Here is a 17,286-nt window from a genome sequence, read left to right as displayed (position 1 = left end):
GATTTGATGTGTTTTCGAATGAGCCTACTGTTCTTGCTCTTTCTCCATCTGTCTGTCTCTCTTTTGGAGGTGATGAGGTGGCAGAGATTCACGATATGTCAGAGAGCAGCACCGTTTCACCGAGCTCAGATGAGATGTTATGATCATCTGCTTTCCCGTCTCAGCTTCATCGTTTTGTTATAATTGCATACGTTCCATATATAGCTCACAGTGGCTTTTCTTTCTACACCTTTGCCTGCTTTCAGCAAAAAATTCTGTTGATCTGGAGGGGAATTAAATGAAAAATGATGGGGCACAATGTTTACCCTTAATCTCTCATTGAGTGGCAAGCTGGTCCCCAGCCTGACAGACGCCATTAATTTTATACTGTACTTACATTACCAAGTCTATGCGTGTGATTTTTTTCTCTCTTTTTCTCTCTTTCTTTCCTTTGCTTGAACTTTGATCCTGAAAAGGGTGCAATGTCAGCCTACCCTGAATTCAAGCCCACCGCAGCTAACAGACCACCATTCATTCATTTTAAATGGAGAGTGGAGTTATTTAAAAATATTCCCTGGTGGCACTAATAAATGAACACGCTATCAACAAACGCTTTATAAAATAACCCAGCGTGGAACACTTAAGCTAAGAGTCTTGAAGGCAGCAGCAATTCTGATCCACGTTTGCATACGTTATAAAATAAAAAAATAAGTGAGATTTGTGGAGACCCTTGCTAGAAATTCCTCACAATAAGAACCATCACTACAGTGGCTGTACTTTCAATGCGCCTTTAATGACACCTAGTGGACAATTTTTGTAATTGATTTTAATGGTGATTGCTGCTTCAGATATCAACTAAGCAATGCAACTTAGTGTTCAAGAACTAGTATCAACTGAAACTAAAACGCATTAGTGTCTATTTAGTTGCTTAAGTAGAATGATTCTAATAGCTTTAGAAAGAAGTATGATAGTTAGTCAAATCGGAACCACAGATTCCTACAGGATTCAATGAGGGGGGAAATGCTATTTTAACCAGCAATTTAATACTTAGGACAGTGACTAGTAGATGCAAAATACTAGTATTTAATAAATATATTGAATATTTCGTAGTCACTAGTGGAATAAGTATAAAAAAATCAATTGAAAAAGTGACACTGAAAACGATACCATTCCCTATTGTTGGCAATTAGAAAAATATCACCAATTATATACTAGTTAAAGGAATAAATGTTAAAACATGTTGCTATAGAAACATATTCTTTGATTTCAGACATGTTTACTAACGTATATGACCAGAACAGAGTATTAAGGTAAACATTGTAAACATTACAGCGAGTTCAGGATCCACAGAAAAAAGATACAATAACAAACAGTAACTCACCTTCGCGATCTTTTCACAATGAAGCTGGAGAATGCGTCATTTTTGGTAAATTTCAACTTCTTATTTCAATATTTACCCGACTATCATATAAAATTGTACATATATCAGAAATGTATTAGGCCTAAATGCTAATTAATAATCAAGCAGGCCTCAGGCCACTTCTGGCGCGAAATTTAATGCCATGTGCCAGCGAAGTTAATAAGAATAAAACATACTTAATTTTTAAACATTTCATATTTTTATGTTATGTATTTATATATATTTTCTATATTTTCTTGTTTAGGAAAATAAAATTACATGCTTTTGCGATTAGTAGACCAAGTTGCCCGCGCCCACCGCGCCCACAACTAACAACAGAGCAGCAAGTCACCGTTTTGTCTATTATTTGGTTCATTATACAGTGTTTCAAAATCTTTTTTATAGTTATACAACTCTATCATTTAGGTTCCTTTAAAATGATATTATATATATCAACATTAATAGGCCTAATAGAATAAAACATACTTAATTTTTAAACATTTCATATTTATGTATTATGTATTTACCAAATGTATATATATTTTCTTGTTTAGGAAAATCAAATTAAATGCTTTTGTTGACCAAGTGAGGCCCCGCCTACAACTAACAACTGAGCAGCAAGTCACCGTTTTGTCTATTATTTGGTTCATTATACAGTGTTTCAAATTCCTTTTTATAGTTATACAACTACATAATTTAGGTTCCTTTAAAATTATATTATATAATTCAGTATCAACATTAATATGCCTATTATTAAATTCATTAACAACAGTATAAAAAAAAAGTATTCTGCTATGAGTGTTATCCGAATAAGTCCATAAAACAAATAAATTTGTTTTTCTTTTCTTTTTTTTGTATTAAATAAATTAATAAATTATGTTTGTTTGTTTGTTGGAAATCACTTTCCTAAAAAAACATTTCTAATAGCATACGTTCCATATATAGCTCACAGTGGCTTTTCACTTTCAGGGTTTGCTTTAGAAAACTGACAAAAGTTGCAAAAAGGGATGTAGTCTATAAGCATTAGGTCCCATCTGTCTTTTTATGCTTCATATTTATATGGCTGCCACATGAGTCACCTGTATGAATGTACTGTTGCCCTTGCATGCAGGGCCCATTGACATTTGCCAGGATATGTATGACCTTCTGGTTGTAATGCAAGTGACATTATAGAGGGATAATGAACTTTCAGCAAAGCATAAGCTTCTTTACTTTAGCTTTTTTATTATCATTAATTTTATTATTTATTATTTTCATATTTTTTTCTTCCTTCTTCACAAAATAATATATCAAACTAGAATTGCTAGAACTACTGCAGACCCCCTGTTGAAGAAACTTGTATTACTGTTAAAGGGGTCATATGATGCGATTAAAATTTTTCCTTTCTCTTTGGAGTGTTACAAGCTCTTGGTGCATAAAGAAGATCTGTAAAGTTGCAAAGACTAAAGTCTCAAATCCAAAGAGATATTCTTTATAAAAGTTAAGAGTCAGCCACACCTAATACAGTGTATATATATATATATATATATATATATAAATAAAGTTTAAGTCGTAAAAATTATAAATACACAACACAAATGAATCCATACATTTAAAAAAAGCAACTCAGGCACTAAGAGCATTTATTTATTGTGTTTAAGGGCACATTTTCAAACAAAAATTCAAATTTCTTTAGAGTTGCATAGTATAATTTTGTTAATAAATTATATCTTGACTTTTTATTAATACAAAAATGTTGATAAGTCTCTTGTAACTGACAATAATTTGTTATTAACAAACAAATATTGTCTACATTTACTAGGTTACCAGGCGGATACAAGGAGAAACCCAGGTCTGCCAGCATGACAGATGCTTTAATGAAATACATTTTTCAATTAGTGGTGATCCACTTTATAATAAATTTGGAATTTGTTTGAAAAGTTCCCTTTCGATCAGATAAATATGTTGCGCTGGATGTGGGGAAGGGCATAACTCACAAAATGTACACATATACAAACATACAGGGCCTGCAGCAGAGGAGACTCAAAGGGGAGGCTCAGGAGAAGGTCTGTTTGGCATGGGCTGTGGCGGGAGCAGGAGAGCTGGGCTGCTGGGGGGCTGGTAGGCCTCCTGGTTCTGTACTGAAGTGGGAGATGGAATGGGGGTATCTGGGGAAGCTGAAGAAACCGAAACAGTAGCAAAAGCTATACAAACCTATAAAAAGCTATAAAATTCACTTTGTGTAGCTTGGAATATAATGAGCAAATTATTCAAATAAGGGTTATTATCATTAACTAAAACTTAACCTAAACCGCTTCACTGATTCATTTTTATTTCTCACCAATGTCCAATGTCTGGTTTTTAAACCACTGACTATATTTAGGAACAGATAAATAAAAGGCTATGTCTTACCCATCTGCTGTGAGTGTGCAGGTCCAGGGATGGAGCTAATGACTATGGTCTGGCCCATTATTGGAACCTGAGGGTGACCATTGTGATGTAAGTGAGGTTGCTCTGTGGTTAGACCTGCAAAAATAAACAAATATTACAATAATTATTTATATTTTGAGCCGTTAGGTCAGATTTGGTGGGAAATTTTATGTTCACCTAATTCATCTGTGCCTGTTCACTTCATGTCCAAAAGTAAAGAAAAGAAAATCTGCCTACTACTGTTGCATATATGCTACTTCCAGCTTACAACCACAGATGGCAACAGAGACACCAAAGTTATATATTATTGCACAAAGTGCACATAATATTACACCTCTCTTTAAAGTCTCGATGTAATGGAAATAGAATGCTGCAGGTATTTTTGCAGGTCAAAACCCAGAAATGAGCATTTTAGCACTTCCGGTTCCACTGTCCTGAAGTCAATGGGTTTTTGAATGGCTTTTTGGTTAAATGCCTGAAATAAGGTTAACACAAGCTCACATTTTGTTCAACAACATAAAATACATCTTTCACTTTTCTGGAAAAATGGACTACAGAGGTTAAACGTCATTACACCAAACAGGAAAACTCATCTACAGACTAGTCTGCTTTCACAGCCGTATTGTGTTTATAATAGCGCTCTTGCAAACTTCTAACTCAAACTTTCATAGAAAATTTCTAAATAAAGACTGAAAGAGTTGTCGGAAGCTTAATTGTGGTTACAATGACGTCATGCAAACGTGTAGTTTATAGCCTAAGTTTAGCTTTTTATTTTTGTTGATTTAGGCTTCAGAATTCAGCTGTGTTCATTTGTGAAGATTATCATGAGGAACAAAATGTGTAAGAATCATAAACCTTTGTTGGTCACAGAGCTTATTTTCTATAATAATCCAAAAGCCAGTGGTAAAATTCATTGTTTTTTTATCAAGACAACCAGAGTGATGCTAACTTTCAGCTTGGCCTACAAAAATACGTTATATCACTTGGTTCTATCCACTGGTTGTTGATTAGATTGAGGCAGATAATAGTGATGTTAGCCTTAGCATGCACAAGTCTGCCCTAGTCAAGTAAAGCTGCTCCAGAATTAATGTCTTAATATGGTATACTAATACAGCAAATGCATAATTTTGCCTCATAATTTTACATCATATTGCAGTATAATATGCAGTATTATTAGAGAAAGATTAAGCAGACTTGTTTCCGAATAAAGTCCCTGCTTTCACCTAGTTTAAAAAATGATCATGAAGCATTTTTCGGCTCCAAAAGTTCCTGCAATTGAATGTTTCACCTCATACTCACCCCCAAGAAGCATCTCCTGCAGCAGGTTATCTATCTTGGCAAGACCGAAAAGCTTGATAAACTGTAGCTGCTCAATCATCTGCCAGGTTATGCTTTGCAGAGTAGGAAGCAGCAGCAAAAGCTCCCCGAATCGCCCACGCGAGTCATACTGCCGGTCATTAATGTAGTCTTCCAGACTCATTTGAACCTGATAGCGCATTGCCTTGATCTTAGAGGGGTCTCTTAAGCTTTTGGCGTCTGGAAGTAAAAAAAAACAGAGATGGTAACATGTACGGCTGTGTTTCATGATTGATATTGGGTGATAAATGAATGCTCTGTTTCATTCGTTATACCAGGGTCAAAGAACACAATGGCCTTTAGAGCTGCATATTCATTGTCGTCAATTTGGATGTTCTGGAAGGGAAGAACCAGTTCATCCAAGACTCGGTTAGATACACGACCTATTTCCGGCTGAGGGCAGTTTCGATGGACAACGCAGCCATTTCCTGCACGGAAAATGGAAATCTGTCTATCTACAGTATAATTATGTTGAATGGTGAAAATAACTATTAGAAGTTACCTAGAAGCAAGAGGTCTTTGTATGGCATTGACCTCTTAGCCACACCAAGCAAAAGATGCTCCCCAGCATGAGCTCGTAATAAACTAACCTGGAAGAAAAACGAGGCCTGGTTTAACGTGTTTCTGTAAACCACAATTAAATGAATATCTGCTATATACTATAATGAAATATTTAAAAAATGTTTGAGGTTGGTAAGATTTTTTTATGTTTTCAAAAGAAGTCTCTAATGCACACCAAGGCTGTATTTATCAAAAATACAGTAAAAAAAAAAAGTAATATTGTAAATGTTATTTCTATTTTAATATTTTTTTTTTATGTTATTTAGTCCTGTGAAGGCTAAGGGTCGATCGCGTCAAAAAGCCAATGACACACGCTTATCCAACTGCGCCAATGGAGCTAATGTTTTACAGCCACTTTTAACTAAATGTAAATAGACACGCCATATTTTTTATTCCAGAGTAAGGACAATTCATACAATACATTTAAACTGAGCTACTTTAATACCATCTCCGAACTTTCTACCAGTACTCTGCTGTTCTTCGGCTGGTTCTTCCTGTATACGTTGATTGACAGATGTCTCGTCCAGTCAGCGGTGAGTAATCCCAAACCAATGGCGCTGTCTCAAACTATACTTACCTCTTCCGGTTGTCTGATTTGTCGTTGTTTTCTGACTTGTTCATTTGTTTTCGGATTTGTCGTTGTGTTTTCTGACTTGTTATTTTGTTTTCGAATTTGTCTGTGTTTTCTGATTTGTTATAATGTTTTCTGAATTGTTGTTGTGCTTTCTGAATTGTTATTTTGCTTTTTAGACTTGCATTTGTGTTTGTAATTTGTTATTTTGTTTTCAGAATTGTGATTTGCTCTGCACTTCTCGGCCACCGTACTAAGCTGAATTTTCAGAAGCCATTACTCCAGTCTTCATCATCAATAATTTAATTTCATGTGAAATTAGAAAAGGAAAAGGTTCATTAGAAAAGGTTGATTTTTATAAATTCGGTGTAGTTACAGGCTCTACCAGCAGGTGCCCTGCACTGTCTCGTCCAGTCAGCGGTGAGTAATCCCTAACCAATGGCGCTGTCTCAAACTATACCTATCTCTTCCGGTTTGTCTGATTTGTCGTTGTGTTTTCTGACTTGTTAATTTGTTTTCGGATTTGTCGTTGTGTTTTCTGACTTGTTATTTTGTTTTCGAATTTGTCATTGTGTTTTCTGACTTGTTATAATGTTTTCTGAATTGTTGTTGTGCTTTCTGAATTGTTATTTTGTTTTTTAGACTTGCATTTGTGTTTGTAATTTGTTATTTTGTTTTCAGAATTGTGATTTGCTCTGCACTTCTCGGCCACCGTACTAAGCTGAATTTTCAGAAGCCATTACTCCAGTCTTCATCATCAATAATTTAATTTCATGTGAAATTAGAAAAGGAAAAGGTTCATTAGAAAAGGTTGATTTTTATAAATTCGGTGTAGTTACAGGCTCTACCAGCAGGTGCCCTTCACTCAGAAAAAAAGGTACAAAAGCTGTCACTGGGGCGGTACCTTTTAGATACTAATATGTACACTTTAGGCACTAATATGTACCTTTAAGGTACCGATATGGAATCTTTAGGTACAAAGATGTGCCTTTTGAAAAGGTACCGCCCCAGTGACAACTTTTGTACCTTTTTTTCGGAGAATGTGCTTATTGGTTGTCTGCATGTGTCCAAAAATAAAAATAAAAAAATCAGTATAATGCAAAATGAGTAATTAATTTTGGCCCGAAAGAAAAAGACTGCAAATTTTAAATGCATAAAAAAATAATGCCAAAAACAATTTTGCCAACTTTTACTGTATATAATATGCTAGTGTATTACTAAAGACCTCAAATCTAACAGACATGGAGTAAATGATATTTTTTTATTCTTTGAGCTTGAACATCTGCATGTTCAATAACAATAAATGCAAGGGGGAAAATCTGAAATTTAGAGCAACTCAGACAGCGTGCTAAATGGAGGCTAAACTGAGTCAGCCATGTGAATAGCAAATATTGAGCTTCAGTGAACTGCCCTGCAATTTAACCCAAGGGCATCCCCAATTAGCACTGCCATTGTTGCTTTCCAACAGCCATTACCTGGTCATCAAGTGGCAATTCGCCGAAGGCTGGGATGTATTTAGCCCACTCTACCAGAACAAGCAGCTGTTGCTTCATAGATTCACAGACGTCACTGATAGTGGCTGATTTTTTCTCTGAAGCATCAGCAGGGCCCGTTTGGCTGGTGGCGTTGATCTGCTGGGAGACAAACCAGAGAAGAACCGAATTTACCGTGTCCTCTAAAAATGCTTTCACACAGGCTGTTACCTCTCTCTCAGAATAAATTCATGCAGGTACTCATGCAGATAATTAGAAATGTTGATGACACAGACTGGTGCTTAAAGAAAGCAGCGCTCAGTTGTTATTTATCTCTCACTGTCATTAATAACTACTGAGCAGAACTTCATAAGAGTTACTGCAATGAAACGTCTCTTCCTTCTTTTATCAGCCCTGTTGGTTAATTTTTGTCTTTGGTGACTATTTATCGCTAGCATAATGCATTAAAACCATACACCTTTGCTTTAATTGACAATCATAGAAATTATTTATTGCTCAAAAGCAATAAATGTTACTGCTGCAGATACCGTAACTATATGCATGTTTTTTATTCCGTGTCTCTGCCCTTTTCTGCTGATACTCTCTTTCTTTTTGTGTGTGTGTGTGTGTGAGAGAGAGAGAGAGAGAGAGACAGACAGAGCGTTTCAATTAACCTTGATAGGACAGCTTACCTGCTGCGAGAGAGCTTCAGCATGAGCCAGGGCTGTGATTGGTGGCAGGTCATGTGAGTCCCGTAAGTTCCTCCTCGAGCTGATCCGGTCCCGCTCATTTTGCACGGCTGCAAACAAGCACAAACAATGTTGCTGATTAGTGAGCTAATAACAGTTAAGAGTAATTACTGATTAGCCAAGATGATGGGTGTGTTTCTCAAGTTTATTTACAGAAAATCTCACACATTGCCAAGATATTGGCAAAACGAAGCATTCATTGTAATCAATTCAAAGCATTCATTGTATTTTAACGTCATTAAACGTAAAACTCAGACACGCCTGCCAGTGATGAATGCATTCGAAAAATTTAAAGCCATAAATATTTCCTACTGGCCATGTTACTGTATTTTGCATTACTTTTAAAAGTTTTTAATTACAACTTTTTTTTTTTTTTATATATTTTTTAAATACTTTTCTTTATCAAAATGGAACTCTTGTAACCTTTTTATACATTATATTGTTGATGTGTGATTTTTCTCATATAGAAACTTTTGACTGGAAGACCAGTTTTCAGTCTAGTGAACACCAGCTTCGTAGACCAGCTAAGACTGGTAAACCATCTAAGGCTGGTTTAAGCATTTTTTTAGGAAACAATAGTGAGCAAATTAAAAAATAATACACGACTGCCGTGCAAAACCCTGCCTAAGCTAGAGGTAAAACTTTAACTGACCGCAGTCCTGAACAACGTGTACGCATGGAAAGTGAGGTGGAGAGCACATGATCGCCCATCATAAAAGTCTAAGCCAAGGTTATACATCCAATAAACTAAACATCCTTGTGTAATCAGGGCAAGTTTTATGGCATCATCCATTTTACTCTCTTGAGTTCCCTCTTCCCTGTTACTCCATGAGCTATCTGTTTGAAACTGTGGGAAAAGGGAGAATTTGTGGGGGGAAAGTATGCATATAAAATGTTTACCTTCTTTCTTCATTCCAGCTCGAAAGCATTTGTGAAGTCTGCAGAAACGGCACTGGTTCCTTTTGTCTTTATCAACAACACATTGACGATTAAACCTGCCCAAAAGTAAAAAAAAATATATATATATGGATCCTTATAAGGACCATATTAGCATATCAACAATAGATCTATTAAAATTTTTGGTGAATTTTTTGTAATTAGAACTGAATTTAATGTATCTGGTTCTGATTTTAATTTCACTAAACGAATCCAGTTCCTTAATTGCTTCTTTAATTATTTTTTCTGTAAATTTTATATGGACTTGACAAAAGTTATGGCTTATGGTTCATCAAATTGGTCAAATACTGATTAATTACACCAATTCAAATTGATAACTCACAAGTTCGAGACTGATTCATGAGTTTTTTTGATTGATTCATTCAAAAGATATGATGTACTCTGTCGTGAAACTGATAACTCACAAATTAAGTTTAAGTACTAAAATTACTAAATCTGAAATAAAAAGTAAACTAATTGTAATTCATAAAAAAATGTCCGCCACGCCTGAGTCCCCGGCCAAGATGGCTGCCACGCCTGAGTCGGACGCGGAGCTTAGGCCAAGACTGAAAAGACTGATAGCTAGCGTGATGGACTTACCACTGATGTCGGTGAGAGCTGCAGGCATCTCGGTGATGTCAGCGCTCTCAAGCCCAACCGTCCTAGAGGTCCTGCCACCCTCGGCTGCCCTTACTGTAATGGCAGTCGCCATTTTGAGCGTGTGGGCTGCACACTGCGCTTCTGAGGTCAAGTCAAGTCTCGGATTATTGTTTGGATCACACTGTAAATAAACTGCACTTGAGTTCTTCACTACGCTCGCCTTCAGTAGACTGAATTCGGTACACTAATAAAGTTAATTATTAAATAAATTAAACTAATACTAAAATTTAAAATGAAAACAAAATATAATTAAAAATATATAAACAAAATATAACCATTAATAAATATAATATATAAATAGCACTAAAATAACACTAAACACATTTTCTTTACCACATAAAAAGGATTATCAATACACAATATTCATTTTATAATGTAAACATCTCAGTTGGATGAGTGTGAGGTACCTGCAGGAGTAGACGTGACTCTTCCTGATGCTCCGGCGGAAGAAGCCTTTGCAGCCATCACAGCTGGAGGCGCCATAATGTTTACCTGTGGCTTTATCGCCACAGATTGCACAGTTGGAGCTCACGCCATTTTCTCCTTGACTGATGTTGAGCTCTGTCGGCATGTTTTCTGTGAAAAACAACATGGACAGTCAAGACTTGAATCATCACACATAATGTTACTGCCACCTGAACACTTTGGTCTGAGTTGCAACAACAGTTCAGTCAAGTGAGGGCTTGATGAATCGCTTGGGTGGCTCATTCGTCATTCATACAAGGTTTTAGATCATTTAAAATAGAGAATCACGGCCATTGTACATCCAGAATGTTAAATAGTGGAAATCTACTGCTGCTAAGCTTAGATGCTAAGCTAAGCATGCTAATTCAAGTTAGGCTAACAAACAAAGAGCTGTCTCATAAAGCAGCAGCACGATGCGTCTATCAAATCTCGGCCTTTTTACTCAGTCTCTCAATGATAACAGCTAACAAGGAGAATGAGGAAGAGTTCTGCATAAGTGAACAAAGGATGCTCATCCTAAAAGACCTTCTAATGCAACAGAGAGCGGCACCCTTCTGTTCATATAGACAAGGATGAAAAAAATCAATCATTCCTTTGTGCATCCAAAATCATAACATTTCAAGAAAAGAAATACAGCAGGGGACTTTAGCCTTTTATGCACTGAGACTGATTGGAGCCTCCCGCTGTTGTAGGACAGACTTAATTAGGATTAGCCTCTGTTTTATCGCATAGATAGATATTCGATGGAGATTGACATCTTATGGATAAATGTTAATGTGGGTTGAAAGCAATCTCTTCTGATTCAGTATATTCCCAAAGTGATTCCTTCTCATTTCAGAATAAAACATAATTTGAACTCAAAGGGCACGTGTGGTTGCAGAGAGCAATTTCATCTGGTCGGCACATCTGCAGAGTATGTTTTGAAGTATTTAGTTTCAGAGTAAGGTGATACAGAACTTAAAAGCGAAACAAAAATCAGTTGGCAAACAATTGCTTTATGGGTTTAATTAAAGGGGCCATCTAATGCAAAATTCACTTTTGTTGTTGTTTGAACATAAATGTGTGTTGGAAGTGTGTGTAAACATCCATCCTATAATGATAAAAGTCCACCCAGTGGTTTTTTTAAAATCCCTATTTTAAAATCCCCTTTCTCAAATCAGGCTGTTCTGAGAGTCCTGTCAGAATGACGTAGTTCTGCACAGGCCCCTCCCACGATAGTTGATTGACAAGGCCGTCTTACCTTAGACCTGCCCTGAGTGAGCTGTCATCAGTCCGCCATTGTGTCGACTCCGGTGCAGGGAAGACAAGAATGTCTCCGATTATTAAGCGATTGAGGTGTTTTGTTGTTGGATGTAATAATGAACATAGCAGTCGTCATTTACTCCCGACATCTGAGCCACTGAAGATGCAGAGGATTAACGTTACTTTCGTTTTGAAGGGAATGCGCTGATCCCTGATCTGCCTAAATGCATCTATGTTTGCGTGAATCATTCATGATCCAGCTTCATCTACAGAAGTGAGTATAAGGTTTTTTATGAATCTTTGCAAATCGCTGAGAAATTTTAACCAAAGTATGTTATAGACTTTTCATTAAGACCCTAAAGAATCATATCAACTTATATCAAATGGGCATCCGATGACCCCTTTAAAGAAATTGTTCACCAAAAAAGGAAAATTCTATCATTGTTTACTCACCATCATGTTGTTCCAAACCTGTATGACTTTCATGACTTTCTTTGCAAATATTTTGAAAAATATTGGTAGCCAAACAGTTTTAGTTACCATTGACAACATGGACAAAAAACATTTGAGACATTTCTCAAAATATCTTCTTTTGTGTTTCACAGAATACAGTAATGTATGTTTTGGAATGATATGAAAGTGAGTAAATGATGACAGAATATTCATTTGTGGGTGCACTATCCCTTTAAGCACAAGAAAGCTAAAGAATGCAAATATGTGCATACAAATTAGCCAAACACAACAACCGGTCCATCCAAACACTTTCCTACAATATTAAATGTATGCAAACATTTACTTGCAAACATAAACTCAAAATATGAATTTTGCTTATTACTCACTCAATTAAAATTAGTTAATGCAACAAAATGCTTGATTTTTTTGGTCATAACTAAATTTCACTGTGTGCAATCCATTTAAATTTGTCAAATATTTTATTTTATTCATTTGCATATATATTGGAATCGATTAATGTATTTGTTACCACACAAAGCACATTAGGTTAACTTTTTTTCCGTACCACTACTAGTTAGAATTTAAGTGCAGCAGATTCAGTCTAGTCAGTATGACAGATCTAATTTTATTGGGTTTACTCAATTCCATTTCCACTACATAATGTATTTGGGTAAAGTTTACGGATTATTTTCAGAAAATCAAACTGAATTAAGTTCAGCCAAAGAATTTTTGTCTAGCTGTCCATCTGCATGCCTAAGGTTATGCATTTACTTTTAATTGGTTTGTATTCCAGTTATTTTATGGCCTTTCTCTATCTCTGTGTTTCGATGTACTGTAAAGAACTGTAAAGATAACTGGGAAATCTCTTCAGCAATTTTAATTCAGCATTAGGTTAATGGAGAACCAAAGTGGATAAATCACATCAGATTGTGGTGATGTAATTGGGGCAGTAACCTAAGGAGTCTAAAAGAGTTGCCCTATCCACAATGTACCTTTGAGCAACACATTTCCCACAGTGCTCCAGGGTGACTGTCCCTTTATTTAATGTATAAAAATTCAAAATAACATCACAGGACAAACATCCTTTTTACGCCTCAAAATGTCTCCTCTGGTATTCAGGAGTTCATTGCTGCTCTTGTATTGCTTTGAATTAACTTTGCAGTTGTACAAAATATTAAGAATTTACACCTAAACGTACCCCATTTTGTCCTACTTTCCCAACCTATGAACCCATGGAGATCCCAGTCTCTAATCCTGAGACTCAGAACTCTTTTCTCAGGATTTGAGTGAAACCCGCTCTGTTGAATTTTAAACCGAATGGAAAGACTTTCAAAGTAGTTAGCTAACAATGATCTCCTTTAGGCTGAGGTAAATGATTCTGCTGGGACGAATCATTCCAGACAGTTCAGACAGCTTTTAAACCAGCCATGACATGGCATCCGTCCCCTGCAGACACGTCTGAGACAGTCATACTAAGCCAAATTAACACCCACATCAATAATAATAATCTTTATTTTTATATAGCGCCTTTAAAGCAGCTTCTCAAGGCACTTTACATAATAAAACAAACAGATAAAAATACAACACATGCAAAACATCAGTTAGAATCTCTGAACTGACATTAATTCAATTAGCATTTTAATAACAACACTATAGTGAACACAGACTTCAAGCAGAATGAGCATCTGTTTACTAGTACAAGCAGCAGCATCTACCCCATCTGCAACATTTAAAGTACTTAAAAACACATATTTTGGACAAAACACTCACCACCACAATAAAGCACTTCTGCATTCTCAAAGCCCAATGTGCTATAAGTCGGGTCCAGGCCCTCACAGTAATTGGCTACATCCATGTCTAACAAGGATTTAGGAAGAGGAGTTGGTGAAAACTTCATCCCTGCCTGGCTATCTCTACTTAAAGTCGTCCCGGGACAGTTTCTCTTGGAGAGAGAACTGAGGGCAGCCTTAGGTTGACCATTTCTTCAGAATGCTGATTTGTCATCTTCTAAGACAAGGGAGGAGCTTTGGCCAAGACTCCTCACCTCCTTGAACAGAACTTATCTTCTCACCTTATCCTATACTTATCAGAAGGATGAAGAGATAACAGTATTCGTTCCAGAAAGTAATACAAGGTTTTATTGGTGCAGCCAAACCAACTATTCTCAAGCAAAATGACATTCTTACAAAGTAATGCACCATCCCAAAACCCAAAACTGTTGTACTGTAAATCAGTGGTGTTTTTTTAATTGGTCAAATAAATTTACAAAAATTAATATTTAAAAACGAGGTAAGCTATACAGCAGTTCCAGAATTCTGTTGCAATTATCGAAGTATTATAGACATAATTTGCATTCGTCTGACACAAATTCCGTTTTGTATGTTAACATTTATTTAAATTAGAATAATTATTTGAATGTAATATTTTGAATCTATGAGTCATTGATGAGCCATTTTTCTTAAAGAGTTTATTTATTTACCCTCATTTCCTTCCAAACCTGCAATGTACAAATTTTTCAAAGATGTAAAAAAAAAACGGTTTTACAAAAATTATCATTTTAGTTTTTCTACTTCTAAATTTCACATTTAATTCAGTGTGTTACTTGCCATTTCTTTGTAATTCATTGTGAAATTTACTAGCAATTTCATAGTAAATATTTTTTAAAAGTACATCTTATACCGATTTTTGTGTATATTACTTTCTTCTTTTCTGTGGAACAAACAAGTAGAGGCTCTAAATTTACACACGCAAAAAAAAAATTTACTTTGAAACAATATTCAATAATAAATTGCCTTTTTTTTTGGCCATACAATGAACATCAATCGGGTCTATTTTCTTTCTTTTTCTTTTTTTTTTTACCCCAGAACAAATAAATTCATACTGGTTTGGAATGACATGAGGGTAAACTATCTTTTTAAGAGTTTTAAAAAATAAATAAAAACACCAATAAGACATATTACTGCAGTGCTGTCAGTCCTGTACAATGCATGTGCAAAGCCATAAAGGAAACAAATATTTGGTTTCTTTAAGAGTTTGTCCGATTTTTTAAAATCTGCGGTTTTACAAGTAGGCTACTCTGTTTTCTGTACATTATATTGTCTTGTGGTGCAATTTAATCAACTAGAAAGTCAAACAGAATAGCACCACTGCTGTACAAGCAGTGACCATAACAAAAAAAAAAGAAAAAGAAAGACAACAAAATATTAAAATAAAATAAATATTAAATAGATTGAAGGATTTGAGTTTAGATTCAGTAAGCACAGCATTATATTGTCTTGTGGTGCAATTTAATCAACTAGAAAGTCAAACAGAATAGCACCACTGCTGTACAAGCAGTGACCATAACAAAAAAAAAAAGAAAAAGAAAGACAACAAAATATTAAAATAAAATAAAATAAATATTAAATAGATTGAAGGATTTGAGTTTAGATTCAGTAAGCACATGGATACTCTGAGGCCACATCACACGTTACATTTTAACTTCACTTTAACTTCAACAAACAATGTTTTAAATGAGGAAGTGCTCAAATGCTCACGTGATAAGAGTTTAGACGAGGCCATCTATTTCATGTTATCTATTTTCAATAGCATTACACCTCAATATCAGCTCCAATGCAGAAAGATGAGTATACTGTACTTAAAATCACATTGCATAATACTCTCTACATTACTAGCTAGTTGATCTATCATACCACTTCAACAGTAAAATAAATTCAAGATCAAACTAGAATTGTTTGAAAGTAAAATATCACCCCATGACTGTGAAAAACTCAGTATCAAGGCAGTATATTCAGTTTTACATAAAAGAGCCCATTAATGTCACTTCTACACAGGCAACTGAAATAACTACGATCTGACCTAAATTATATTAAGGCATATTTTTAATGTAAAAGGCGACCTTTTAAAGTATTAACAAAGCAAATATAATTGTGACAATGTAAATGACAAAAATATTTTAAAACATTCTTTCAGCAATATTGGCTATAAAATACGAAATATAATAGTATAATAAGCACTGCTTATTTGTTTTCACGACATAACAGATCAGAAAACACACAAATCCTGACTGTTTTCTATATGAAACACCTATACATTTATATTTGTCAATACGAAAAATAATAATAATAAAACACAATTCGAGACTAACCTAATTTAAGGAATGCTGACGTCACAACTGCACGAGCGATACTTTCTTTAACGTTACCGTCAAAATGTTGTAGCAAGGACTTCTTTAAGACTACATAGCCAGGTAAAAGGTAGGAACGTTTTAACGGATTTTTTTTTTCCCTTCTTTAACTGGCCCACAATTCAATGACCGCAACTCAAAGCTATCTGGTCTTACCTTCTCCAAGTCCAACAACGATTTGCATTAATCCACCAAAACCCAAACGCCCTGTGTCAAAAAAATATGCTAATAAATATGATATTTATGCTTTTATAGAGAGCAAATGAAGTGTTTGACATGTCAAAATCCTCACATTGGATAATACTTTTGGTGGTGTTGGGGGAGCCTCATTAGATCGATTTACTAAACAAACTGAAAGTTGGGTGGAGATGTTAAACAGTAACTAGGCCCAATAAAACACAAGACATGAATCGTTTTGCCTGTGCCTGGGTTCACACCGTAAAGAACACGGACAAATTAAGCCTAAAGTCAAGAAGGAAAACATTTGAATTTATAATATCATAAATATGTAACAGACACGTTTGTGAGCCTACTTATACCTTATACCTTATACACTGATGGCTCAACTCCTAGTTTTACAGAAATATCGTTTTCCCTTTCAACTACCTCAGATCGGGTCTTTGACGTTCTCCAATTTTATCAGAAGAGGGCGCCAAATCTCTATTTTCCTCTCTCTCAATGAGAGGTCGAACATCGTTTGGCCATTGTCTTATCACATAACTTAAAACTCATATATTTAAACCATCGAGTGGTTTCATTTCTGCTTGAGTCTAAAATCGTCCCCAAAAATGAAACCAACTGACGTGCTATCCCTCGCGAGTTGTGTCCACAGACTGGTTGTGTCGCGA

At 35.5% G+C, this 17,286-nt stretch overlaps 1 protein-coding gene across 3 annotated transcripts; it reads right to left on the bottom strand.

Moving 5' to 3' along the window:
• Positions 1-3,063: 3,063 nt before the first annotated feature.
• On the bottom strand, positions 3,064-17,086 carry LOC107663626 (hepatocyte nuclear factor 4-gamma-like). 3 transcript variants are annotated; one of them, XM_016453860.1, is made up of 11 exons: positions 16,731-16,752; positions 16,595-16,645; positions 10,500-10,668; positions 9,397-9,491; positions 8,440-8,546; positions 7,751-7,909; positions 5,646-5,733; positions 5,419-5,571; positions 5,087-5,323; positions 3,770-3,883; positions 3,064-3,534 (listed from the first exon to the last, which is right to left on the bottom strand). In XM_016453860.1, exons 2-11 carry the CDS (start codon positions 16,620-16,622, stop codon positions 3,401-3,403), a joined length of 1,284 nt encoding a protein of 427 aa, XP_016309346.1. In that variant the 5' UTR covers positions 16,623-16,645; positions 16,731-16,752; the 3' UTR covers positions 3,064-3,400. The 3 variants fall into 3 exon arrangements, with proteins under 3 accessions (XP_016309346.1, XP_016309348.1, XP_016309347.1); XM_016453862.1 differs by lacking the exons at positions 16,595-16,645; positions 16,731-16,752 and adding an exon at positions 17,045-17,086; XM_016453861.1 differs by having other exon boundaries at positions 7,751-7,906; positions 16,595-16,739.
• Positions 17,087-17,286: the final 200 nt, after the last annotated feature.

This window comes from Sinocyclocheilus anshuiensis, unplaced genomic scaffold (assembly GCF_001515605.1).
Source record: "Sinocyclocheilus anshuiensis isolate Anshui unplaced genomic scaffold, SAMN03320099.WGS_v1.1 scaffold928, whole genome shotgun sequence".
NCBI classification, from domain to species: domain Eukaryota; kingdom Metazoa; phylum Chordata; class Actinopteri; order Cypriniformes; family Cyprinidae; genus Sinocyclocheilus; species Sinocyclocheilus anshuiensis.
Note: the sequence above shows the minus strand (reverse complement) of the source record. Positions and strands in the feature narration are given on the sequence as shown.